This window comes from Pungitius pungitius, chromosome 16 (assembly GCF_949316345.1).
Source record: "Pungitius pungitius chromosome 16, fPunPun2.1, whole genome shotgun sequence".
Lineage (NCBI taxonomy): Eukaryota > Metazoa > Chordata > Actinopteri > Perciformes > Gasterosteidae > Pungitius > Pungitius pungitius.
The window spans coordinates 16,949,905-16,976,645 of NC_084915.1; the positions used below are offsets into that span (position 1 = coordinate 16,949,905).

A 26,741-nucleotide genomic window follows, 5' to 3' on the forward strand; every position below is an offset into this window, starting at 1 on the left:
AAACAATCCATCAAAAAGTTTGCTAAATGCAGCATTCCGGGACAGCAGGTGGCAGACTTTCACAAGTTTGTCTGTGGAAGTGGTAAGTAAGTATTAATCTGAAACTTGGTTATTTAAGTTAAAGATTGCTATGGTTTGCAAGATAAAGTCCAGCTCTTTAATACGTTTTAATAATCTACCCAGGCTGTAATGGGGAGGAAATTGTTTCACAATTGTCACAAGTGATTGCTTGCTGTGTTTCTTCCAGGTTTGAGAAAAAGAATGACCCTTTAGTGGCGGTTGTATTTAAGATGCTAATTAAAACACCTGGAAGAATAGTGTTGTAGTTGGGATAACTAGACCTGCTTGATAACTAAACAGTAGAACCTCTTGTAACCAAAGGCCCATTGACCATTAATTAAAACATTTGGCAGTCCCAATACATGAGCAATGTAACCTTAATGATACTTGATTTAAATTACGACGGTTCTAATTTAGATTGTGCAATCTGGTTAGTTGAGGTTTTATGTATTTAAAAACGATCAAACGTCAGGGGTAAAGATGTGTTCCGGCAGGAAACAAATAATGTTCTGGTCCATAAGAGTGAAAATGAATAACTTCATAACGAAAGCTAGTTCCCTTTTTGTTCCCAACCATGATTAACAGTAACATTAAACATTAGAAATACACAAAATACAAACGAGAATGTTTATTACTAATAAATTGCCAGAAACACTAGTCGAGAAGACTCCAGTGGTCTGAAAAGTCTGTAAAGACAAAAAAACAAAAAGGAAAACCTAAGCAGACATTTAACTTCAAAGCGGTTACTTCTAAAAAACCAGTGACACTTGACAAAAACACAAACTAAACCAGCAGAGAAACTTAAACAAGTTGCTTGTTATGTAAAAAGGTATGTAGACTTAACAGGAAATCATGCCACAGGAGCATGATGTCGAATTATTTGTTTTCAGCCTTCACCCACATCCCATTACATCCCAATTCTTATGTGAGCTTTTCAGATGTTGAATACCTCGGTGAATTCAAAACGTCCTGGAAATAAGCGTGCAGGCAGTCGTTGCAGATTTAAGGAATTATAAGAGTTAAAATCATTTTGGTGCACTGGATTCCACATTAAGTAGGGGGGGGGGGGGGGGGGGGAGTTACCAAATGAGGGAACGTGAAACAGTTCGTTTTGAGTTATGCTCCACGTTCCTTCATAACAGATCATTGGGTTGTGGGGCGACAAAAGACCAAGAGAAAATTCAACGTTGACAACTGAAATGAAATCCTAAACTTCTAACCATCTTCCACCCCACCCACCAGCTGAAACCTGGAAGAGCCCGCCAAAACAAAATTTACTGAAAACTGTTTATTTTGTCAAAAAAGCTCCTTTACAGCGCCAAGATTTTCAATCTGTAAAGCCAGCAAACATGTAAAATACAAGCCTTACAATACATTAGAATCAAAACAGGTACCAAAAAGTACAGTAAAAATTACACTTCCATTGATGGAAATGTGGAAGGGGGACGAGAAAAAACAAGAAACAAAAACACCGAAGGGAAAAGTAAAACCTAAAAATGATAGGATTAAAAAAAAAAAAGTTACATTTCAGATGTTTTCTGTACAAATGGTCTTCTGTCATAAAAGAGGTCGAGTTACGCCCAGTGTGTCCATCCAGCCGTCGGTCTCACTGGATCACTGGAGTCCTAAAGGGGACAGTATGAATGTTTAGTAGTGCAAAAGATATATGATCAAATTTTGCCACCATTACTAATTACCAATTAAAGAATAACCATATTAAGAGGTACAGAGCCAATAGATTATAGAAGCTAATCTAGAAGGATAAAGGCTATTTAAATGCATCAAACGTTTCAAAATATCCAAACGTTTTGTTTTGCTCTCAAATAAAAAATTTGAGGTTGTTAGAAAAGGGAACCGCTCATTATTCACCACTTGATATTATTGTGAAAACATCTCCTTCAAACATAAGTACTTAAAATATACCGTGACATCATGTGAACGCAACATTATGATCTACCATGACCACTCAATGCAGCCAGAACGCATCATGACCTGAACCAAACATCTGTTTGTTAGCGGTGCTGCTAACGTTACTGGCTTACCCGTGTACTCAAACACTGGTTGTTTACATTGTAACATCACATGGTTTATTTTACAAAATATTGGCAAAAAAAGATTACGAGGTGCATCTGTTACACCACAAGAGTTCATTAGCGGAATTGGCGTAAAATACATTTGTGCCAGTTTTAGTGGAAAATATTTTGTTAGTGAATAGAATATAAAATCACAAAAAATCAACACATTAGAACACCCCAACACGACATTCGTGGGGGGGGGAGGTGCAAGTAGGTTATGGTATGAAGACATACCTTGCACTGCCATGTGATCATCAGTATGGCTTGTAGCCGGTCTGGTGTCCTCCCCGTCTTGGAGTTTTGCCGTAGCTGCCGTTACCCTGGTCAGCTGAAGGGGGGGAAACGGGTGAGACAAAAACTTAACCCTCTGAAACCCCAAAACTCACTGGTTGAACAGAAAAGCAAGTTCTTTTAATAAATCAATACATTTCATTGATGTGAAAACATGTCATTATGGTCAGAGTTCATCGTTTGGACAGTTCTCACCTACAATTTCACCGCAAATAAAAACTTTTACTTAATGATCCATCCGAGACATTCATTTGACAGAAAAAAGTGAAACAATGAAAGGCTGTGAAAGCAAGGTTTCCATAAAGCATGTGCACATTTCAACACATCTGTATCATCTGCTACAGAGCTGCAACGTTAGCAATTAGCCGTTAGCAGCCTGGTGCAGCTGGGCTAAATAGCCACGCTAACAGTCAACAATGACCAAGTTATGATGCGTTTGACCTCAGTTAAAATAAGGAGATGTTTTCACAGCAATATAAAATTTGATATAACTACTTTAGTTTTAGGACATTCAGTGTGTGTACTTACTATAATCATAACCGGGGCCATATCCATAGTAACCAGAAGAGTAGTCGTAGTTGCCGTAGCCTCCATATCCACTGTAGCCGTAGCCCTGGTTACCATATCCTGGGTTCCAGTAGTTTCCATAGCTCTGGTTCCAGCCCTGACCTTGACCTGAGAGAGTTCACATTGACGTGTCAGACTAAAAAAAACACAATTCCAACAAATATGTACGAATTCAATCTTTTGACTTCCAGCCGGTAAACTAACATTAAGAGTTTTCCTTTGCTAGCAAAGAAGTGGAAAACCAAAATATCTATTTACCTCCACGCCCTCTGCCTCCCCGACCGCCGTAGCCGCCGCCGCCACCACCACCTCCACCACCGCGTCCCGCCCCGTACTGCTGCTGTTGGTAAACCTCCTTAGGCTGGGCGATCTTCAGCTCACACTGTGGAACAAGCACTGACTTTATCATGCTGATTTTACAATAAAACACAGCAGTATCATGAACCACCAAACCAACTCTGCCAAAAGATGAGTTCGTACCCTTCCGCCCTGGATGGTGTGGTATTTCTTCTCCAGACACTTCTTGACGCTTGCCTCGTCTTTGTATGTGATGAAGATGAAGCCCCTCCTTTTCTTTGATTTAGGGTCAATGGGCAGCTCAATGGTTTCAATCTAGAAGGAACAGATTTGTTTGAAAGTTTAATCAAAAAATGGCACGTGGATTAAACATTGAGCAAATATTTTCATTGAGCAGATTATTTTCCTTGTGCCAAACTGGTGTGTTATCATCCATCCAATTTTAACCAGGAGCCAGACATTTATGTTACACATTTGACTCATGGCGCTCTTTGAACACAACTTTTTCAAATGATTGATTACTCTATTTTGTCTGCCTGAATGACAGAATTACTGATTGGCGAGTTGTCATAGGAAACATGTACTCACTTAGTTTCCATCAGCCACTTGTTCATGAGCCAGCATCTTAATTAGGCTCAAAGATTAAAAACAACATGGCTGTATCCCTTCAAATTTCTTTATTTTTGAGCACATTAGTCTGTTTTAAAGCAGAAATCTACTTACATTTCACTGCAATATCATTTGGCTTACTCTAGCAAAACTCACCTCGCCGAAAGCCCCAAAATATTCCCTGATGGCATCCTCAGTCGCCTCAGGGTTTAAACCTCCAACAAAGATCTTTTTGGCAGGCTCCTTCTTCATGGCCATCGCCTTCTTTGGGTCAATGGGACGTCCGTCCAGTCTGTGTTCCTTCTGCTCCAGCACCTGCAGACGAGTTACGGTGTTTAGCATAGAGTGCTAACGAACGACTGAAGCGGCTGTTAGAAATGTGGCTGTGTCAGTCTTTTGAGCAACACAACTGAACAGTTCTAGTCTTGGTGGCCGTGTCCATAAGAGCCACTGCTCATCATTCGGAGGGTTAATCGTGCATCATTATGTGTTTTTCTTAAGTTTTTCGTAAGTCTTAAAGATATCAGAAGGACGCACCTTTTCCACGCTTGCAGCCTCTTTAAAGAGGACGAAGCCAAATCCTCTGGATCGGCCAGTGTTGGAGTCCATCTTGATGGTACAGTCCGATACCTCGCCAAACTTACTGAAATAATCCTTGAGGTCCTTTTTACTCGTGTCCCAGCTGAGGCCACCGACGAACATTTTTCTGTAAACACAAAATGATACATTGCGGTTAACTGCTTTCTCCACAAAATAGACATTATATTATCAGCAGAATCAGAAAGTCTCCCTCACCCAGCGTCTTCCTCTCCTTTGCTAGCGTCAATCTTGCCGCCATCAGCACCGTCACCGCCCTCAGCTCCATTGTTATCCTGAACATCTTCCTGGATGTCTTCTTGGATATCTTCTTGGATGTCCAGCCCATCCTGGCAGTCCTCCTCTCCCGCCATCAACTCCTGCTCTTGCTCCTGCTCAGCTCCATTCTGGTCCTCCTCCCCATCGTTGCCATTGTGGTCCGATGTCTCCATGAGGAGATTTTCTGGGTCTGCCATTCTGACGGTGGGCTCTTAAAGAGACTGGAACAGGGGAAACGTTTAGGACGAAAGACACATTAAGATCACATTTTATATCGTATGATGCTACATCAAAATTGCGCATGGAGCAATTTTCTGCAATAAACTGTCTTTCAATATTAATGCCTTCTACAATAACTTTTAATTGCAATAACTACTTGATGTATTATTTAAACAACATGCAGCTGATCGCGGCGAAGGCTATAACAAAGCTAACGTTACAATAGCCGAGCATCCAGGCTCACTTTGTCCATTGGCTAGCTAACGGTTCGCTGAATTCTACAGTTCTTAATTATGTAGCTGTACAACCACCCTTGAGCTGACTTCGTAACGGTTTTTGCCGGCGTAGGCGGCTTGAGGAGTGCACATTGAGGCTTTGTTGGCCAACAAAGGGCAGCAATAATCCAGCCGGTTACGTCCAGTGTTGAAGCGGACCGCGCTTTGCTTGGTTGCCGCTCGGAAGAGAGAGGAGGCCCAGCTAGCAGCTAACCGATAGCCCGTTGGACGTGAATAACACAACATTTAAAAATACAGCCAAAGCGAAATCCCACTACGCGTCGTGAAGCACGTTGGTTTTATTAACACTACAGTCGACGAACGGCTTATTCAAGCAGCACAATAAATGCGTTAACGTATTTAGCGCTGCGGCGGCTAACTGTTAGCGGCTATCACAAGCGTGAGCTAAATTAGATGAAAACAAGCAGACACTTCTCGTACAAAATCAGGACGCAGCAGAGACCATAGGAAAACAAACCACAGCGTTGTAAAAAGAATGCACCGTGCCAATATTTAAACAACACAATAAAATTAAAAAAACAAAAGAAAGCGTGCTTACTTTGTGGGGGGAAAAATACCGGAGACGCCGACTCGCTGCTCAAAATGGACACTCTCCAAATTCGCCGCTAACTCGTGGCAACATATATACGACCGGATGTGAGCGGGCGCTAGGTTACGTCGCAATGACAACGTCTTTGATTGGACGATCAGCTCTCTTAGGTGAATAAAGGCGTTACACTATTGGCTGATTGGCTGAAGCGCTCGTGACATAAAGGGAAATACAAGTAGCCAAACGTCCTTTCTTCCTTCGCGTCCTCTTGTCGCCGCCCAGACCCGTTGTGTGATATTTAATGATATTTTAATCGATGCGCAAGACTATGCAGTCTTTCTGTTAGCTATGACAACGATGCTTATATGTATTGTTTTGAACAAGAAAATAAACGTCTCAAGCTACTTCACTGCAGTATTTTTTATTGAGTAACAAAGCTAAAAGTGGACCGTGGCAGACATATGCATTTTAATCAGGTTGTAACGAATTATATTAACAAACATGAGTTTACTTTAATAGAGGACAATGATGAATAGGGTAAATAATCCAGTATTAGGGTATTTGATTGAATATCCTCTTATTTAAACAGGACACACGGCTTTTCTCATTTTAATGTAGCTATCTACTGAACCTGTCATGAAGTTGGAAGCTCGCAGCTGTTTGCAAGTTTGTCTATGCACCTTTTTGATGAATATTTCTATTTTGGACTGATGAAGCGATACTTAATTTTGTTCCCTTGTGTAGCTGTATGGATGACAATACATTTTCTCATCTCTAATCTGTATTCATTAAGAGGTGTTATGATTTGATTCCAGTGTTGTATCGGACAACATGAACCATCACCAGTGCAGTATTTTAGATGTCAAGAGATTATCAACAGTTCAAACTCTTCAAAAAGTGATTTTTTTACAGTATTTTATGCAAATGTAAACAGTGTTTGAGTATTTTCTTGTCATCCCTTACTTAAAAGGGGTTTATCATATCAAAATCCAGGGGAAAGACAGCACCTTAAGGTGCAATGTGTATCGACCTGCTCCAAACAAATAGAGGGCAGCATTCCATCTGTTAGATCTTTAAAAGCCAACAAAAGCAATATGCACAATTCACCTTAACTGCTAAAACCAAGAGCCACCCCCCCCCCCAAAAAAAGTTCTCTAATCTAGATTAACGTCAGTATTTTCAGAACCGCAGGTTGCTCCTTTTTAAAAATTCAGAGGAGCTAAACATGTAACAACTGGCTGATATGAGAAGACAAAACAGAAGCAAAATAATAAATGGTGCGTGCAAAATTCTTAAAAGTTGAGAATCATGACTTCTGGCGTGTGATTGAAAATGTGCATGTATGGCTAAATCACTCACTTAAATAATGCATCTTAAAGTCACGTCAAATGTGCCTCTGGACAAGAAACCAGAGATCAACTTGAAATTTCACCAAAAAAAAAAAAAAAAAAAGAACAATTTTAGAACAACCACCAAAGCTGACAATACGCATTTATTTCTTTTCAATGACAGTTCAATGTTACTTTATTCACACTACAACCAATATTAGTTATAAAAAAACAAAAACACAGAAGAGATCATTTAAAATTACATGAATATTTGGAAGTTTTAAAAACATGCTTAAACAGCATTACTTTACATCATAAACATTTTACAAATCATACACATAAACGCTTTATCCTTTAAAGTAGATTGTCCGTAATCCTTTTTTTCTCCCCCCCCGGTCATCGGGATTTGCTGACCCAGTGGTACTTGTCAACGCGAGGCCCGGCGAAGGTGAACGTGGCTCTGTAGGACTTGAAGCCCTTCTGGCCGCCGAACTGGGGGGGCGGCCCCGCGGCTGGGGGAGGAGGAGGAGGGTGGTGAGGGTAAGGGTGAGGGTGAGGGGGGAACGCGTCCACCGCAAAGGCCTTCCTCTTCTCCCTCAGCCAGGTCTGAGGGGCGCCCGGAGAAAACTCGCTGAACTATAAAGAAGGAAATAAAGAAAAGAATAACACCAGCTCCCAGAAATCACTTCTACAACGTGTGCGCATCGGGTGTTGAGTCTCACCCGGTAGACGCTGTTGGGGTTGCTGACCGTTGGGATGGTTTTGGGCTCCGGGTTTGGGCCGGGGGCGACCGAGGCGGGACAGGCGGCCGAGAGGTTGCAGCTGCTCGCGCTTTTGTCTCCGCCCCGGTCCTCCGCCGCCGCCTCCTCCTCCTCCTCCTCCTCCTCGTTGTAGTCGTCCTCGTCCGAGGAGCTTCCGGACGGGACGTCGCGGCTCGCCCGCTCAACGGCGTCGTGAATTCGGCGGGAAAATTCCCGATCCGGACGGCGGGAGCCGTCCACGATCGAGACGCAGAACGGCGTGCTCCGCTCCCCGTACCTGCAAAGAGGAAGACAGTTTAGATATATTTACAAGACTATAAAATATCAATTAGTTAGCAAACTAGCTAGCAAGCAAACTAGCTAGCAAGCGAGCAAACAAGCTAGCAAGCTAAGCTAACACACATGGCAAAAGTAGCTTCCCCGAAAAACAAATTAAAAGAGCAAACATTTGCCAATCTTTTAAATTGACAAAATGAGACTTAAAATAAAATAGAAGACCTGACCTGCAGGACACCTCTCCAGGGTCGACCCACACTGTCATCTCCTGGGGGAGGCCCAGATCCTCGTAGCGCACCGGGCTCCGACTGCAGGCCTGCTGAAGCACCGGGTCCCGCAGCTGCATGCGGTTCACACGGAGACACCTGGAGAAGCCGCAGACATCCGGTGTCACATGGACTCAAAAAGCACCATTTCGCTTACAAAGTTTCCAGAGGTTTGGTTGATAATGGCCAGCCTCTACCCTGGTTTTCAAATTAGAAATTCGAGGTGCCATCACCCTCATAACGTCCAACCTCTTCACAGGTGTCATACAGGTCTCTGAGGGTTTAAGGCTTTAAGAGTTCGTTTTAAGCGGTCTGTGTTTGACCCGAGCTGAACAGCGCCGAGCGTTAAGGCCGGGCCAGTAAAAGTTGTGGTCTACGGGCGGGGCCCTGAACAGGCAGAATCAAAGGAGAGTCGCTGACCTGTAGGCCTGACCCTTGGTGGGTGCGTTGGGGTGCCAGTGGTTCTTGTAGTTCTCGAACAGAACGCAGGTGAGGGCGGCCGCGAAGCGGTCCCTGCCCTCGTTGTCCAGACATCCATATCTCTTCACCAGTCGAGCCACGAAGAACACGGCGGCGGCGATCTCCTCCTTCATGGCTCTCTGACCTCAAAACCTGAAAGCTAAAAATAAAAAAAGCTCTATGGAGAATAAAACGCTGGTGGAAAAAAACAAAAAAAAATACTTAAAACTAAGTGGAAGCCGGACAACTTAAGCAAACATATTTGCTGCTGGAGCTCTAGAGAGAACTCAGCTTTGCTCTCTAATGACACCGATAAAATAAAACACGTATGTCTACATAGGTCTGCGTGTGTTTGTGCAGCAGCAGCTCAATCAGGAAGCTCCACAAACATCAGACACAAAACAGTCACTTCCACCGGAGCTTCTCACAGGGGTTTAATACAACCACAGTTCAGATGTGTGACAAGCTCACCTGAAGCACATTCACCTGATTACACTGTGTGTGTGTGTGTGTGTGTGTGTGTGTGTGTGTGTGTGTGTGTGTGTGTGTGTGTGTGTGTGTGTGCGTGCGTGTGAGCTGCTGCAAATATTTAAAGAGACAAAACAAATATGAAAGCGTGGCTTTGTGGGAAATGGTAAGTAAAATGTTTTGATTCTTGTTTCACGAATACGTTTTATTTATTTGTTATAATGTAACCTTCATTTAGATTTCTAATCACTTTTGCCAAATGTGTCAGAGAAAAGTTTCTGCACTTGAAAATGAAATACGAGCTAAATAATTTGAAACAAAAACTTCACGTAAAAGTGATGACAGACTAAATGAACAAAATAATTATTTTAGTATTAAATTCCTAAATATATAGTGTAATTTGATTGATAATCTGTTTTTTTTGTTAATCGTGCATTCTTATAAAATAATCTAGTGTAACTAGTTTGTGTCACTCGCTCTAAATAAGAACAGGCCTCAAAAACATCCATCTCCACCAAAAACGTGTCCATTGTAGGAGTGTAAACAGTTACTGATATTTTCAGTCAAACTACAGAAGCAGGAAGTAAAATCATCTCAAAGAAAAATGTGCCATTGAACCCAACCCTCTCAAATACGAATATCTAAAATAGCAGTGTGCAACAGCCTGTCTCCCCTCAATATTGGACCAATAAAAATGTAATAAAAAAACTAAGAGAAAGTTAAGACACAAACATTTGGGAAGAATCTATCTATATATGTTATATTTAAAAGTTGAAATCCAGCTGTTGCCCATCGACAAACAAGACACTAACTGATACAGAAACATCACAGCATATATTTTATTTGAGTGAACATTAAATTGATATGATGAAATTGATGAAGCTGAACCCAAAGAAAAACTTTAAAACACAGACACTGAGAATCCCACCATAAAATCATCCAACATCAAGGTTACAGACAGCGATGACACACCTAAACAGAGAAAATATACTTCATATTCAATCATTCTCGCTTTGTCAGAGCACCAAATTAGTGTCAGAAAATCAAAATGACTTCAATATTTTGACTGAAACTTCTTTGAGAGACAAACAATTCAAAGAAATGATTCATTTATAAAAAAATAAAACTAAATATCCATAAAAAAATTGAGTTGGAGGAATGATGCCAATACAAAAATCAATATAAAAAGGATTATTTCATATAGCTTTGCTGTTGTGTTATTGTTGTTTTTCCATTCTGGTTGAGTGTGGAGGCTTTTTTGAAGAACTGATACATATTTGGTGATTTTGTGGAGGAAGTATTCTTTTAATAGGCAACAAACTACAAAAACGTTGACAAGACATCTCAACAAACCATGCCAGTGGGAGGACTCAATAGTCAAATAAATAATTCAGGTCAAATCAGATCAAGCAAAATAAACAGAACTTAAAAAAATAAAAATAACACAAATAGATAAAAAGCTTGTAGAGAGTTTGCAGCTAACCTCACGTTCATGGAATCACATGAAGAATTAGAAGTTATTTAAAAACCATTTGGTTTGTTTTACCTGGGTGGAGTTTAGAAAACGTAACGAATGTTATCAATCAAAATGTCTATAAGACGTATCTCAATTAAATGTAAAGCAGCTTGATAAACATGTTTTGGCCTCTTGCGATCAATAAACTAACTAAGTTTAAGTGCTTTTGAAATATTTCTCCAATCAAAGCAGCTCACAACACGTTTTTGAATGCATTCATGATAGTTAATGGAAAAATAAATCTATTGAAACGTAAATGAATTATCTTGGACCTGCTTCTTAAATTATATTTTTACAATCGAGAACCGTTAAGAACAAAGTGCAGAAAGAAAAAAAAAGACGTAAAGCTGTAACAGGATTGTGAGAAGAAAACGTTTAGATTCAGGACTAAACGCCTGTCGCTACAGATTAAAATGACTTATTGTTACATCCATGATGAAAATCCAAGATTGCTCGCTTAAAACACAGGAAAGAGGACTCATATTAGACTCTGGTTTTAGGAAACCCAAATACAAACAAAACAGCATGAAAATGTTTACCGATGCTTAAATAGTTTACGTGTGCGCATTAAACATTTAAAAAAAACACAACTTATTCCAATTTGGTTTGTTTTATGTGTGCAGTTGAACTTAAATCTCTGCATTTTCAATGTAAGACTTGCAGCTATAAAAATGTGCCTCAATAGTGCAAATAGTGCGCAGGTGACAAAAAGAAACGCATCCATAGAAAAGATAAAATGTAAAACACCTTCATAGGGAGTGAAAATTTGCTTAGAAATACAGACCGAGAGGAGGAAGAGCACAGTCTGGCTGTGAAGGGTTTTTAGAGGCTCATTTTAAAAGGCTTTGGTTCAGACTTTTGCTCGTTTCAAGTATAACTTCACTCACTCTTGAGATCCCAGATGTTCAGAGTTTTGTGTTCAAATGAGTCTGAAACAAATCCGAACAAGTAATTAATAGAACAAAACACACAAAGTGTCGAGTCATCGTCTGACAACGGGTCCATTTTCAGATTAAACTGCACTTTTTGAGGCACCTCAATGTACAAATGTTCTCGTCATATTGAACGTAACTGTTACGGCGGCGTATCGGGGTCTCTGTAGGTGACGAATAGAAGAAGAATGATTGGCAGAGCTGCAGGAGGAGAGCTAACATGAAGAGAAAAGAAACCTGCGATTAAAGTCGTACAAACAAATCTCTGTGAAGTCGCATGTCAGCTCATGAGATGACATTTTTTTTTATGAGAAATGAAATTTAAATCCAGGAGCAAAAAAACCTTTTATATGGTCATAACTTACAAGAAAAGCATGAAAATGTTCTCCTCGAGCTTTGTAATGTACTAATTTTTAGATAAATACGGTGTTCTACTCTCCTCCTTCTCTTTAGTCTTAATACCGGTCTCTCTGCATCTCTTTCATGCAACTCTTCCTCCCCATTCAGCAGTTTAAACCGACTTAAAAACAAGATGCAGATGCAAAAAGTTCAAAATGCTGGGTTTGTGTACGTTGTTCAATTTTAAAATTTCACCTTCAGCTTTTAGAAACCTGAACGGATATTCTGCGACAAACATAACTAATTATCCAGTTTTTTTTCTCCAAATGTGTGAAAAGTGGGTGTCTTTTTAAAAAAAAGGCAAAAGTTCTCCTGGAAGGGAATCCACGTCCCGTCTTCTGCTACAGCGGGAACATCTAGCTGCCTGGTGGAGTGTCGGTGGCGAGAGCGATCGCCGCGGCAACAGTACAAAAACACAACCAGTGACCATAAATAAAAACTAAAACCCGAAAAAGGGACACAGAACAGAAGATTTGGATGAGCATGGAGGCAGATGACCAAATGCAGTGTCGCATCATCGCCGTACATTTGGGGGGGGGGAGGGGGTGGGGGGGTTGTGAATGAGCGCCGGGTGCTGCCGTGCTCACACCCTTCTTACGCCCAACACAGTCCAACAGACCGGCCAAGTCCCGCCTCCTGCGCCGCTTAGAACGGGAGCTTCTTCAGCTGCTCGAAGGTGATGAAGAACTGGGACGGACGTTGAGGAAAAAGCTTCACAGGACGTACACACAGCACAACAGGCAAGAGGAGGAGAAATTTAGATTTTGGGGCTCCTTCCAACATTCCTTATTTTATTCTACATTATTGTAGTAAACAAGTACTGCATTCCTATGGTGTCATTTTGTGAAGGATACGATGATGTTCCAAGGACCCAGCCGCAGCCAGTTGGGCCAGAACCCCTTGTAGAGAGCGAAGAAGCCCTCGTTCTTCCACGTCTGCATCAGTCCGTCCAGGGTCCCTTTGTACATGGGGGCCCCCGACGAAACGCGCTGGTTCATCATGCGGGTCCGCACCACGTCCACGGGGTTGGACGCCAGCGCCCCGGCCAAGCCGCACGTGAAGCTCGAGCTGCGCAAAACACGCCACACGGGTGAACGGACAGAAACGGCGCCGAACAAGCACGATCGCGAAGGAGGAGTCCAAACCCACATGAAATGCGTCATGATAGTGTCTCCCATCTGGCCCGATTGAAGGAGGTGCTTCTTTGTGATGTCATAGACAGGAAGTTCCACCCCGACCACGATGGCCGCCCGCTGTGCTGTGGGGATGACACCCTGAGGAGGACGAGGAGAAAAAAAAAAACCTCAAACAGAACCTTAAGTAGAGCAAAGAGTCTCCAGAGGGAGTAAAGCAGGACTGACCCTCCACAGCCCTCTGGTGCCCTCGGTCTGGTAGATGTTCATGAAGTTGGACATCATGCTGCCTTGGAGCAAACTGCCCTGCGCCTGCATCCTGATCTGGGACAGACACACAAACAACGATTTAAAGACCACACAGGAGGACATTTTGTGTTCAGTGGCAGAAGCATGGAATTAAAATGGTCGAAGAGGGTCTTGATATTGATCTCTGCACTGGTACGGATGTATTGGGGGATCACCTTGAGGACGTCAGTGGGGTTGGCCAGAGAAGAGGACAGGACTCCGGACACAACGCCGCAGAACACGTTGATGACCATCGTCTCATCTGACGTGAAAAACACAGGAAACGCCGATTCACACACGCCGCCAAAATGTTCAGATTGCAAACAGAACGGAAAAAGAAGAAACGAGAGCCGCCTCCTCCGCCGACTGGATTCCTTCAACTGCTTTATTAGAATTTGATTTAAAATCAATATTTTTCAATAATCCCACCGAAGGCACAAAGACATTTGCCCTGATTCATTGCTGCTGACTCACTGCTGCCAAACAGGAGGTTTATTACTCGACTTGTTCACTGTGAGTTCACACTATGAGGGGGTTATGTACTATTCCAGCATATAATACCCTAATAAAATAAATACGATTTGTTTAATCACACTAAGGGGTGATTGTGAGGTTTTGTACATCTCGACAGCCTCTCATTCGCACAAACATGAGATGCGAATCAACTTAAGTAAACGAGCCCCTTTCACAAAGACGTCTACATCGACCTTTAAGAAAACAAAAAGAAGACGTAACGCTTTACTCTTCCTTGATCTGCTCCGTTTTATATAAATGATTTATCTTGAGTACACTAATTGGCCATAAAATATTGAGTGGAGCATAAGGAAAGCGAGCAAGAGAATAAAGAAGGAAAATGTGCAAAAAAAAGAGAAATAACAAATAAAACCAGCGGATGTTCATTTATTGGCCTTGTTTTTGTTGCAATAGTATTTCTTCTTACTCTGTGCACATATATGCTGACGCATCAGACAAAAAGGTTGATCCTTTCTTAAGCATGGCCTTATATGTGTCGTCTCTTTGGGTCTCAGAACAAGGGAAAATGTGTCCGTTTTCCTTTCAATCCGATAAATAGAAGGGTGCTCTCCATACGAGGCCCTTCCTGGAGGCTCTCGGTTGGCTTTCATATCAGTGCCGGTGGGTAAACACAGGGAGTCCGCTCCCAGGCGGAACAACAAAAGGTTGTCACGACCCATCCGACCCGGTGTGGTGTGGAGTCTGCGTCAACATCCCAGCGCTGCCCCGCTGAGCGTTCAGGAGACCGAGCGTCAACGCCATCTGGAACGTCACTTTGTCCTTCCAGGTGGAAAAAGTAGTCAATTCTCAACTAAAGAGAAATGTCGAGATACATTTTTTTCTCGTTTATAGGGTTTTCGAGGACATAAACGAAGGATTCTGACTCTGTCCCATTCAAACCACCTCCTGAAGTTCATTGTTAGGAGACCGGTCTCTGAACCTTCACCGTTGGGTGAATAGTCTCCTTCTGTGGTTTTCAGGCGGTAGATGTCGAGCATTAAGATTAAGGAATTCAAAAGGTGGAAGACTCACCTTCTGGATTAGTCACAAACAGCCTCTTTAGAGAATTGTAGGTTCCGATCTTGATCGTCCCGTAGGAAGCTTGTCTCAACAGAGCCGGAGAAATCCTGAGAGGAAGAGTAAAGAATGCTCATCGACAAACTGAAAGCAGACACAGAGGTGAAACTAACCGTGTTCCAGTCCCCAACATGTCAGTCGCAATGGCGATAATGCTGAGGATTTATCACTCCAAAGCAGAGAGGAATCTTAATCACTTGAATCCCTGCCGCTGCTTTGATAGTCAAAGAGGAGCTGGAATAAATTTCCTGTTCCAATGGGATTCTTTTCACATCTCTCGTTGGATTCAGAGACGACGCATTTCAAAAACACCCACAAAGTAAAACAGCTCTCTGTAATAAAACCAAATCACTGCTTTTAGAAAGAAACTTTCATTTCTTGATTGTAAATAGATAGGTGTGTTTTTTAAAAATTATTCACAGAACTGCTGCACTGTCCGTCTCTTTCTCGCTCTTTTGTCAGGAACCCGACAGAAAAACCTGACATGACTTTAAATGCTATCAAACCAAAAGCAGGCTGATCCTAAATCGATTCTGTCCTTCCTTCCTTCCTACCCCGGATGAAGCAGACTCCTGCCTAAAAGTTTGTGCGCTTCACCTCCCACAGGAACTTATACAGGGTTAAAATACACCCAGAACTTCATTCAAAAATCGGTCCCTGAGGGTGAAAAGTAGCAAGTTCCTCCTCGGGGGAAGGTTGCTGCATTCAAAGAGGCTAAAGAGTGCGTTTGACTTAGTAAAAACCTTTTGCATACCCAGAGTAGAGCGCTCGGATGCCTTCCTCCTTGCCGATCTTAAAGAGGGCGTGGAACATGCCTTTGTAGCGCACCTCCGTGTACTGGCACTGACCCTGGACCTGTAAGCGAGTCTTTGTCAGGTCAATGGGAAAGGTCCCTGAGGATTCAAAATGTGAGAATAAGAATAACAACAACCATAATAGGAAAAGAAAATGCATGTAGTGGAGTCAATAATTATTGCACATTGAGGGTATTTGGTACCAAATATTGATGAATTATACATTATTGTGTTTTACGGTTAAAAGTCGGAGTATGACACATTTTATTCAACATTCTAAACAAGAAAAATTTTGCTAGTCAGCAATCTTTATTTTTGTGCAACAGAAAAGAAATATAAAACAAATTAAAAGCAACATAAATATCTACTAAAAATAGCTAGTAGAACTTGGTTCGTGTCCCTAATTCTTAAAAACGAAAATAGCAACTCGACAAATGGGTAATATAGCTTATACGGCAGCACTTAACTGAATAATGCCTTACGGTGTTTGTATGAGTATCATCTGAATTACATTTTTATGCACTATTTAAATAATCCTGCAACCAATATTTGTAACTGATCCCAGCTCTGCAACTCCAATGTACTGACGGTGGTGTCGGGTTAATTACTGCTGTAAAGAAAGGAAGCAGGATGTTTACCAACAAACTGACTTGATTTATAACTTGGTGAATTGTGTACATCGGCATTTGCGGATGGACAATGCATGTAATGTGTACCACGGTGCTTGGACATTTTATTCAGCTGGATCCAACATTTTCCTGTGTTTGCAAATATGAAAATATGAAAAAAACACTATTTGCATAGAACATTAGCTGCCATTGGAAGTACAGTGTATAGGCTTACTAAGAAAAATGCAGCAGAGTTGCAATATCTGTTTGAGGTGATGCATCACGTAGCTTACCAAATTCTGCAACAATCGAGGCCATCCCTCCGTAGATGAACGGCTTCCAGTTCAAGTCGATCATCTCCGCAGAGGATGTTGCTTCCACCTGCTGCAGCCCCACCGCTAAAAACAACAGCAGGCCGCCCAGACAGAGGTCAACGCAGTGCTGCAGCCTCAGACAATACAACATGGCGATAAACGTAGAAGACCTAGCGATGCTACAGATCAGCGAGAAGCCTCAGCATCAGCATCCAAAGCGAACTGCGCCGGAAAGAGGAGCCCGCTGCGCCGCACACCGAGGAGGGAGCGAGAGAGCGAGAGAGAGACACCGCGATATGCGTCGTTTTTGTAGCGCGGTTAGCTATTGGCTACGAGTCCAGTCAATCAGAAATTTAAGCAATTTAATTGGTTTACGTCTCAGGGAGTGGGGAAGAGCCCTCGAACAACAATTTATTTTCACCAAAATGTTAAATAAATGTGTTTATTATCGTTAACGTTGATAAGGTATGCAAATAGATGACATAACTAATTTTATCCGTGATGTATGAATTTTAAACGTTAAAAAAACGTGTTTTTAATTCATTGGAAGTGGCCGTTATAATTATTGCTAACGGCTACCTTAACGTTACATCGTAGCAGATGGCTATTGCTAGGCTAACAGCTAGTCGGCTAACACTTGTGGAAGTAACCAGCGGGCTTGTTAGCATCTTCCTCCGTTAGCAACTAAGTTAGTTATCTTGCCTTCAGCGGAAATGTCACGTACCTCTAGAGTCAGTAATATCCGCCAACTGCTACTTGAGTTGGTTTTCCATGACTTAAAATACAGCTTGACTTAACTAAAGTACAAGCAGAAACTTATTGTCCGCTGTTAGCTTTTCAATTCAGCTAATGTCAAATAAACCAGAGATAAGCTTCTTCTTCTTCTTCTTCGAGGCTTAAACGGCAGCAGACACACTCTTTACCGCCATCTTCTGGAGGTAGTTATCTCCCACCGATCAGAAATGTTCCAACATCACGTCCTTTGTACGCCTAAATTTGGGACTAATAATTTATATAGTTATAATGATGATAGTAATGACATTCAACGTTATTGGTATCGCACCTTTAATATACAAAATAAAACACAAAGAGCTTTACAATGAAGGAAAGTAGATCTGGAATGACAGAATGCCATAATGATTAGGAAATACGATGGAACATCAATCAATCCAAACAACCGGATATTTTCATTGTCAATGCATTTCAATTAAAAAAAATAAAAATTGAGTGCTTGATTGATAGATGTTGTTTTACCAACTAATTAAAAGCACACATATGGTACTAGTTGTGTGCCACTTACTTTTCAAATACAATTAAAATCATCATCATGTTCCATCTATCAGATAACATCAAATCAATATTAAACTTTATACATTTAATCAATTTCCGTGCATTAATCCGCAGCCCAGCTGCTGCTTTACTTCGTTACTGTTTTTGCTTAATGTCTAAATATGTGTAATCATCACATGTCTTTAGATATTACCATTATCAACAACATCCCATTGCGATATATACATACATTCTTTACCGTCGTCATTTAAATAGGTACACTTGAGGTCAGGGCTTACTAGTTTCAATCCCGCATTATTTAATCTTTGATTATGGCTAGCTTCTGTTCTGTGATGTTATGTCCGAGCACTTGAAAGTAATAAGCAGCATGTTGTAGTTTTAAGTCCCAGCGCAACTCAAAAAGGAGGACAGATACGCGTCTGCACGTGGCATTGGAAATACGGACGGTCCGGCCTAAATCCTGATGTCAGGTCATCCTAATATGTCCCCATATCTTTGGCTATATAGTGACATTTGGAGCACTGTGTAAAGTACAGTCATTGCCGTATCCGTTGAATTAGTTGAAAATACTCTCTAATTGGATGATAGTAATGTGCAAACAACATTAAGTTTATACAATTTATCTAATTTAGCGGCTGGCTGGTCGGCTAGTGTCGAGATCTCCGATCCCTCAGAGTTGGTTGATGAGAAGAACCCGATACGTCACTCAATTAAAGTCAAAAAGCTTAACGTTTATTTAGAAGATAAAAAGAGAACATGAGCAACTTTCTCATGCCTTTGAAAACTAGTTTGAACCGGTTCCTCCTGGATGGTTGTTGCACGGGAGGTTCTCTGTGATCTCCCCTCTGTACCATTCCGTGCTAGGTGTACTGTGTCAGATGGTGATTTATCTTCACGCGTCCTGTAGTCCTTCATCCCTCAGTTCCCATATTTGCCTTATATGGTCACAGCGTTATTTCCTGCATTGTCACAACATCTATGAGAAAGAGAATGTAAAAACACGCACACACACACAGGTACATACATCTCACACTAGCTAGCTTGCTAATTCCAGCATACTGTCATGCTACAGTTACAGAACCTATAAAGAGCCACATGAAAAACGGGGCTTGCTTAAGTCGATCTAACATACAGCCAGACTTTACCATTCATATGTAGCCGTTAATCTTTCGATTAGCTTATGCTTAATTGCTAGCAATGTTAGCACTAATCGCTAGCGCCAAACCAGGGTTTCACAACAAAATGCAGTTGAAGCCCTTTTTCCAAACTAGAAAAACATGAATAAAACATTATTATTAAACTTTCATTAGAAGGAATGCAAACCGATGTTGGTTTCATATTTCGCCCGCCTCCAGAACAGCGAATAGCAAAATGTATCACAATGAGCACATCTACACTCACCGGCCACTTTATTAGGTACACCTGTCCAACTGCTCGTTAACACTTAATTTCTAAGCAGCCAATCACATGGCGGCAACTCAGTGCATTTATGCATGTAGACATTGTCAAGACAATCTCCTGCAGTTCAAACCGAGCATCAGTATGGGGAAGAAAGGTGATTTGAGTGACTTTGAACGTGGCATGATTGTTGGTGCCAGAAGGGCTGGTCTTAGTATTTCAGAAACTGCTAATCTTACTGGGATTTTCACGCACAACCATCTCTAGGGTTTACAGAGAATGGTCCGAAAAAGAAAAAACATCCAGTGAGCGGCAGTTCTGTGGGCGGAAATGCCTTGTTGATGCCAGAGGTCAGAGGAGAATGGCCAGACTGGTTCGAGCTGATAGAAGGGCAACAGTGACTCAAATAACCACCCGTTACAACCAAGGTGGGCATAAGAGCATCTCTGAACGCACAGTACGTGGAACTTTGAGGCAGATGGGCTACAGCAGCAGAAGACCACACAGGGTGCCACTCCTTTCAGCTAAGAACAGGAAACTGAGGCTACAATTTGCACAAGCTCATCGAAATTGGACAATAGAAGATTGGAAAAACGTTGCCTGGTCTGATGAGTCTCGATTTCTGCTGCGACATTCGGATGGTAGGGTCAGAATTTGGCGTCTACAACATGAAAGCATGGATCCATCCTGCCTTGTATCTAACGGTTCAGGCTGGTGGTGGTGGTGTCATGGTATGGGGGATATTTTCTTGGCACTCTTTGGGCCCCTTGGTACCAATTGAGCATCGTTGCAACGCCACAGCCTACCTGAGTATTGTTGCTGACCATGTCCATCCCTTTATGACCACAATGTACCCAACTTCTGATGGCTACTTTCAGCAGGATAATGCGCCATGTCATAAAGCTGGAATCATCTGAGACTGGTTTCTTGAACATGACAATGAGTTCGCTGTACTCAAATGGCCTCCACAATCACCAGATCTCAATCCAATAGAGCATCTTTGGGATGTGGTGGAACGGGAGATTTGCATCATGGATGTGCAGCCGACAAATCTGCGGCAACTGTGTGATGCCATCATGTCAATATGGACCAAACTCCCTGAGGAATGCTTCCAGCACCTTGTTGAATCTATGCCACGAAGAATTGAGGCAGTTCTGAAGGCAAAAGGGGGTCCAACCCGTTACTAGCATGGGGTACCTAATAAAGTGGCCGGTGAGTGTATAGCACAACAGGAATTCAAGTCGATTGCACTTGAATGTCAAAGTTAAGAATGAATCCATCGACAACAAAGTACTGAATAAGTGCTTTGGTGTTTCTTCTATCATCATTAGGACGCTCTATATTCACTATAGCTGAACACCAGCCAGTCATAAGTGCAGGCCTAACAGGGGTCATAGGCCGACCTTAGCTGCCCCGTTAATAATAATGGATAATGCCTCCCTTTGATTTTTAATAATGCCTCAGTGTTTCTAAGTGTGTGTGTGTGTGTGTGTGTGGACGTTGCCCCCTCGCTCGGCTTTTGCAGGGGAAGTGACTGGATTACACGCTAATCTCATTATGACTATGCTGCAATGCGATGGGGGGCCGACCGGAGGGATCAGAAACCCAAAAGGTTCGAGCCCACCCCCCCGGCCCGGGACGCTCAAGCGAACTGTGGCGACTGTAGCGACCAACACAGACGCCGACGACGCGTACAGACCGTCCGGATGACAGCGCCACCGGCCGACAAAGGAGGGCACACCTGGAGCCACGCTGACATGGTATGTAGTGTTAGTTAGTATTCTCGGAGCTCTCAGCAGCAGCAGTCTTCAAACGGACAACCCAGCAAACAGTTGATGGATGGTGACGTTCGGCAGGCGGCCAAGTTTGGTCTCAGCTTTAATGAGTCGTAAATTCAAAGTATGTTATGGCAGTTGTTTTTTTTGTATGGACTCTGAAAGTTGCCATCAAAAATAGAGCAGGCATTTAAGGTGTTTGGATTTAATTAACTACAGTGAAAAAAAAAAAAGATGGAAGAAATCTTCAAGTCATTTAGTCTCCACCTTTGAAATCCTAACTTAATAGTCAACACCAAGGAGACGAGCAGCAGGAGAAAATGAAAGCATGAAGGAAGGAGAAAGCTATAAAAAAAAACTATAACTAAAATACAAACATGTAAAAGAAAAAAAGAAAACAGATTAATGAATGAAAAAACAGTGCTTCAAGCGAGTTCATTCCATCTCTGACTTCAAATATAAATGCAAGAAGGCTGCTCACAAACATTCTTTTCTTATTTTTGCAAACCGAAGAGACTTTCGTTAGCTCTTTTCGTCAAGCAATAGGACACCTGAATGTTTTCTGCTAAATTACATGTTTTTTTTTTCACTCAATTACAGTGTACAGAAAATTAAGAGCTTCAACGATTGGGATTCTGCTGAACGTTGCAACACCTGTTTGAAGGAATGATTAACGAGGCTGGTAATGATATGTGTGTGTGTGTGTGTGTGTGTGTGTGCATGGCAGGAGGTGAAGGTCAGGATCACAGAGACTCGACACTTTAACGAAGGCAACAGATTGTCCGACGGAGGAAGAGAGACAATGTTACGAAGCAGCGTCCATCGTCCTGGCTTATTGTTTCTTTAAGGGACAGGAAGTGTCTCAAACTGCGAGGACCGCACTTCTCCGGCTGCCGTGGTCCGATGCGGCCAGCAGAGTAACAGTGCTGGTTTGGAAGCAGAGCCACTTGGTTTCAGGTCTGAGGGAGCAGGAGCAGCGAATTTGCATCTACACCGCGTTCTTCGTCCTCCGCCTCCTCCTCGTCCTCCGCCACGGCTGCAACTTCAGCTCCTGCAGCAAAGGAACACCGTCGAATCCTCAACGGGTCCGCCGTCTGGCTCCCCCAAAATCTGCAGTATTCTCAGGTAATGAATGGAAGTGGGCTGTGTGTGTGTGTGTGTGTGAGAGAGAGAGTGGTACATTACTCTACAGTGATTTCAAGTGACACAAATGTTGCTTGGACACATACAGGGTGCAAAAACTAACAGGTTCCACCATGTAACCTCATCAGTTGATTACAAATCCATGTATTTACTGTCATCCTTTTGGTGAATTTAGGAGAAATGTACAGGTGCCGAAAGGCAAAGCATTAAAGTAAATATTTCCACATGTCTGAAAGAAGACGCTTTATCAAAATCAAAATCTCCGGTGCATGAAAATGTTTTTTGCTTTAGTGTCTCGCGCTATTTGAAATATGGAAATTGAACATTTAAATGATGTCTGGCTCTCAGCAGTTGAGTTTTTAAATCTACACGACAAGCAGAGTTTCAAAAGAGCAGAAACCTCGGTTACAGCTAAACTTGAAGAAAACAATAAATAATTCAGTCCCTGAAAATATGTGAATCTGAAAATAATACAACAAAGACAAACAACACGGAAATTAACCTAAGAATTTAAAGGCGTGGTCGTCTTTTCACAGTTTGATTTGTCATAACAAGAACTGTTTGGACAGAGGTTTGGACTTTACCACGTCGATCCAGCCAGTTTCCAGACACAGGTGAAGCGTCACACATCCCAAACTGTAATTACCAGCAGACGACGCATCAGCCTGCCAGCTGTAAATAATAATTTTGTGATGAGAGATAACAGGGATTTCTCCCTCTTAATGAAAACAATTATAACAGCAGACCGGTACTGAAATAGCTGAAAGACACCTACAAACGTCTCCCCATCAACACTAACACTGTTTAGTTATTTTATTAAAAAGCAGCTTGTGTTTGGCTGTTTGTGTGTGATTTAACTTGTTAAAACTCTACAGTGAAACAGTGAAATGTACCAAAAGTTGAACTTTTTGTTCATGAAATACAGTTCTGGGGGACCATCCCATAATCATTACAATTGAATTAATCATAGATCTCATGAATGAAATGGTTAAAAAAAAGTCGTATCGAAGTAAAATATTGGTTAGCAAATTTGGGAGCAAATAGCTTAGTGCGCTAACAATGCTAACAGCCAGTAGCGTCTTCAGGTTAGCTCTCACGAAGCAACGCTTGAATGAACTTCAGACAGAAATGGAAACGTTTCAGAGACTCGAGTCGACTTATTCGTCAGAAAAAGAGAAAAACGGTGACGGATTTGCTGTCTGGGGGGGGCGGGGCTCCTCCATCACAGTTGTCGCCATGGCGTCGGCCGCTCTGGAGCTGATGGGCTTCTTCCTGGGCCTGCTGGGAATGCTGGGCACCGTGGTGGCCACCGTGCTCCCGTACTGGCGGATCTCCGCCCACATCGGCTCCAACATCGTGACGGCGGTGGCCAACATGAGGGGCCTGTGGATGGAGTGCGTCTACCAGAGCACGGGGGCCTTCCAATGCGAGACCTACAACTCCATGCTGGCCCTGTCCCCCGACCTGCAGGCCTCCCGGGCCCTCATGGTCATCTCCATCGTGCTGTCCGTGCTCGCCATCGCCATCGCGGCCCTGGGGATGCAGTGCACGCTCTGCCTGGAGGGCGCCGGCGCGGCCAAGAGCCGCGTGGCCGGCGCCAGCGGGGGTCTGTTCCTCGCCGCGGGCTTCCTGTCGCTCATACCGGTGTCGTGGACGACGCACGAGGTGGTGCAGACCTTCTACCGGCCGGACTTGCCGTCCAGCATGAAGTTCGAGCTGGGCGAGTGTCTGTACGTCGGCCTGGCGTCCTCGCTCGTCACCATGCTGGGGGGCGGGATGCTGAGCGCGTCTTGCTGCGAGGAGCAGGACGGCGGCCGCGGGAGGCGGCGCGCCGGAGGCTACCCGTACCCGGCGGGCGTCGGCGTGCCGGGAGCCGCGGGGCCGCGGACGACCTCGCAGACTTACCACAACCCCAGCCTGCAAGCGGGGGGCGCCACCGCGGCCTCCAGGGGGCAGGCGATGGTCCGCAGCACCAGCCACAGCTCCCAGTCCACCGCACACGGAGTCCAGGGAGCCAAGAAGCCCGCCGCGGCAGGATATGACATCACGGGTTACGTCTGAGGTCACCATCACTCCATCACACCTTCAAACGCCTCACAGCTCACATGTGTTTGTCCTCGGTTCTGATCAGGACTTCAGTGGTTTTAAAGTATGATCTCTGGTGGGTTTAAGCCTCTTCTAAAGTCTGGTTTAATAAAGTGACAGATCACAAGGGACCCTTTGACAGAGTTTTCTCTCTACATCTTCTGGTCACATGACACACTTTTTCTCTCTGTTAAGTGGAAAAGTGGAAAAGTTATACTGTCAGGCGCATGTGTTGAAAAGACAGAGCGACCCTTTGATTATGTTGCATTGACTGTTTTTATTGATTGACCCATGCAGGCATTGATCATTTTGTTAAGAGAAGAAAATGCTAAAAACGATGCTGTCTGTGAAGTTGAATTGATCCTGGAAACATGCAATTAATTGATTTGGTCGTTTCTAGTCTCGAACGGTTTCGTCAGTTTTAATCCAGAAAAGATTTGATCCGTCAGTTGATGTTTTAGCAACTAAACCCTAAATCCAGCACATTGACAATAATATTTACCAGAGGATTGTTCTCACGTGACTAAAAATTACAAATTTGATGATGGAAAAATCCCACAAAACTTGCAACATTTTCACAGACTTACTGGTGACTTGAGAACATGTTGGTCCTGTTATGCTGTAACCCAAATCAAAATGTTCTTTTCTACCTGATTACAACTAAAAAAAAACTATCAATAGCGTTTTTCCAGCTTATGAATTGTGTGCCTTATTATTTTCATTGCAGTGTGAACATGTTCTTTCATTTGGTTTGACAGTTAAATATATTCAGGTTGAAACTTGAATGCTGTTTGCTGAATCTGCAGCATCAGCAGGGGGGGGGGGGGTTTCTTCCCTCCTCTGGACGAATATTTATACACATTAGTGTGAAGATCCCTTTTTTTATTAACCAGTCTGAACATCAATCCACCTCCAATCCGCCATATCGCAGGGTCTCAGTTGATTTACATTTTCTACAGATTTATCACTTTTTACAGAGCATTAAAACAAACCGTGATTTCAAAAACAAAATCTGGTCCTGTATTTTTTTTCTTTGGCGATAAATGTAAACTTGCGTTTGTTCAATGTTTTCCCTCCATGTGGCACACTGTGGATGATTGTGAGTGCAGAGATCTGTGAGCCCTCTAATCCTCATTTCTGAACCACATGCAGAGTTTTGTATCCAGACTGAAAAACGACGTACGAATTTCGGAGATTTATCAGAACAAAAACATTCGGGAACAAAAACCCTTCAATGCCTTGAAAATCAACAGCTTTCAAGTACCAAACATGCGATAACCGGCACACGAAGGCTCTTTCACAGAGTGCACGTCCACAAATATAGAGTCCAGAATGGGGAAAAGATCTCGGCCCTGAACTGGAGGCAAACAGAAGATCGACACAAACAAACCTAAACAAACAAAGCCACCGGTTTAGTCCGATCAATACGCAGTTTCACTCTGACCTACAGCTGGATGGTGAGAGCAGCAGTTACAGTCATAGTTACATAGTCGAGTCCTTCTGATGAGTGTTAACGGGTAGTAATGCCTTTATGAAGCCTTGTAAAATGCATATCCACATTATTGTGTGTTGTAAACGTGTATTGTTTGATTCTGGGTTTTTTAGAAACCTTTACTTTGGCTTTTTGCTCATCCACTTGGAGGCACTTGGTGTTCTGGGTCATCTGATGATCATCCCGGTGTTTAATCTCGCGGTGCCAAAGACGATCGTCTACACCCGAGGTCGACTACCAGCACCTGGGCCTCTCTGAGAGGCCTCGGCGCATGGTGTGTCAACATTAAATACCCTGTTTGGATGATTTTAACTAAAGCGTTGTTAAGTGTTAACAAACAAATTATTCATTTTGAGCTTAATAAATGTTTGCGGTGCTTTTTAAAAATTTTTTACAGCCACTCTGTGCAAAGCAGGAAAAGAGCCGTATATTAATGTTAATAAGCATCATGCGAGGACTTATAAGGGCCTTATTTACAAATGCTTATTACAAGGACCTTAAGTCCTGTTAGTACATTGAAAGGTTCAGCCAACACACATATGACCGATTGAACACCAGAGATAAGTGGATAACAAGCACACACACACACACACACACACACTGAGACTGTGGGAAAGACAAACATCCC

The 26,741-nt window shown here is 42.8% G+C and overlaps 4 protein-coding genes across 7 annotated transcripts; 1 reads left to right on the forward strand and 3 right to left on the reverse strand.

The window, feature by feature from the left end:
- Positions 1-673: 673 nt before the first annotated feature.
- On the reverse strand, positions 674-5,945 carry LOC119215871 (heterogeneous nuclear ribonucleoprotein A/B-like). The gene is made up of 9 exons (XM_037468365.2): positions 5,808-5,945; positions 4,695-4,975; positions 4,437-4,605; positions 4,056-4,214; positions 3,474-3,605; positions 3,252-3,375; positions 2,955-3,101; positions 2,370-2,463; positions 674-1,685 (listed from the first exon to the last, which is right to left on the reverse strand). The coding sequence occupies exons 2-8, from the start codon at positions 4,949-4,951 to the stop codon at positions 2,390-2,392; spliced, it is 1,062 nt and encodes a 353-aa protein (XP_037324262.2). The 5' UTR covers positions 4,952-4,975; positions 5,808-5,945; the 3' UTR covers positions 674-1,685; positions 2,370-2,389.
- A 1,304-nt stretch (positions 5,946-7,249) lies between these two features.
- On the reverse strand, positions 7,250-9,310 carry btg4 (B-cell translocation gene 4). Its single transcript, XM_037468369.2, has 4 exons — positions 8,850-9,310; positions 8,391-8,528; positions 7,849-8,164; positions 7,250-7,762 (listed from the first exon to the last, which is right to left on the reverse strand). The coding sequence occupies exons 1-4, from the start codon at positions 9,020-9,022 to the stop codon at positions 7,523-7,525; spliced, it is 867 nt and encodes a 288-aa protein (XP_037324266.2). The 5' UTR covers positions 9,023-9,310; the 3' UTR covers positions 7,250-7,522.
- Positions 9,311-11,384: 2,074 nt separating this feature from the next.
- slc25a14 (solute carrier family 25 member 14) lies at positions 11,385-17,815 on the reverse strand. Of its 2 annotated transcripts, XM_037468367.2 has the most exons (9): positions 17,655-17,815; positions 16,910-17,014; positions 15,969-16,069; positions 15,170-15,264; positions 13,801-13,886; positions 13,565-13,660; positions 13,353-13,477; positions 13,058-13,271; positions 11,385-12,890 (listed from the first exon to the last, which is right to left on the reverse strand). In XM_037468367.2, the coding sequence occupies exons 3-9, from the start codon at positions 16,025-16,027 to the stop codon at positions 12,849-12,851; spliced, it is 717 nt and encodes a 238-aa protein (XP_037324264.1). In that variant the 5' UTR covers positions 16,028-16,069; positions 16,910-17,014; positions 17,655-17,815; the 3' UTR covers positions 11,385-12,848. The 2 variants fall into 2 exon arrangements, with proteins under 2 accessions (XP_037324264.1, XP_037324263.1); XM_037468366.2 differs by lacking the exon at positions 17,655-17,815 and having other exon boundaries at positions 15,969-16,107; positions 16,910-17,369.
- Positions 17,816-21,291: 3,476 nt separating this feature from the next.
- Positions 21,292-25,586, forward strand: cldn2 (claudin 2). 3 transcript variants are annotated; one of them, XM_037467280.2, is made up of 3 exons: positions 21,292-21,378; positions 22,121-22,518; positions 23,073-25,586. In XM_037467280.2, exon 3 carries the CDS (start codon positions 23,596-23,598, stop codon positions 24,595-24,597), a length of 1,002 nt encoding a protein of 333 aa, XP_037323177.2. In that variant the 5' UTR covers positions 21,292-21,378; positions 22,121-22,518; positions 23,073-23,595; the 3' UTR covers positions 24,598-25,586. The 3 variants fall into 3 exon arrangements, with proteins under 3 accessions (XP_037323177.2, XP_037323176.2, XP_037323179.2); XM_037467279.2 differs by lacking the exon at positions 21,292-21,378 and having other exon boundaries at positions 21,927-22,518; XM_037467282.2 differs by lacking the exon at positions 21,292-21,378 and having other exon boundaries at positions 21,931-22,518; positions 23,765-25,586.
- The last annotated feature ends 1,155 nt before the right edge of the window (positions 25,587-26,741 follow it).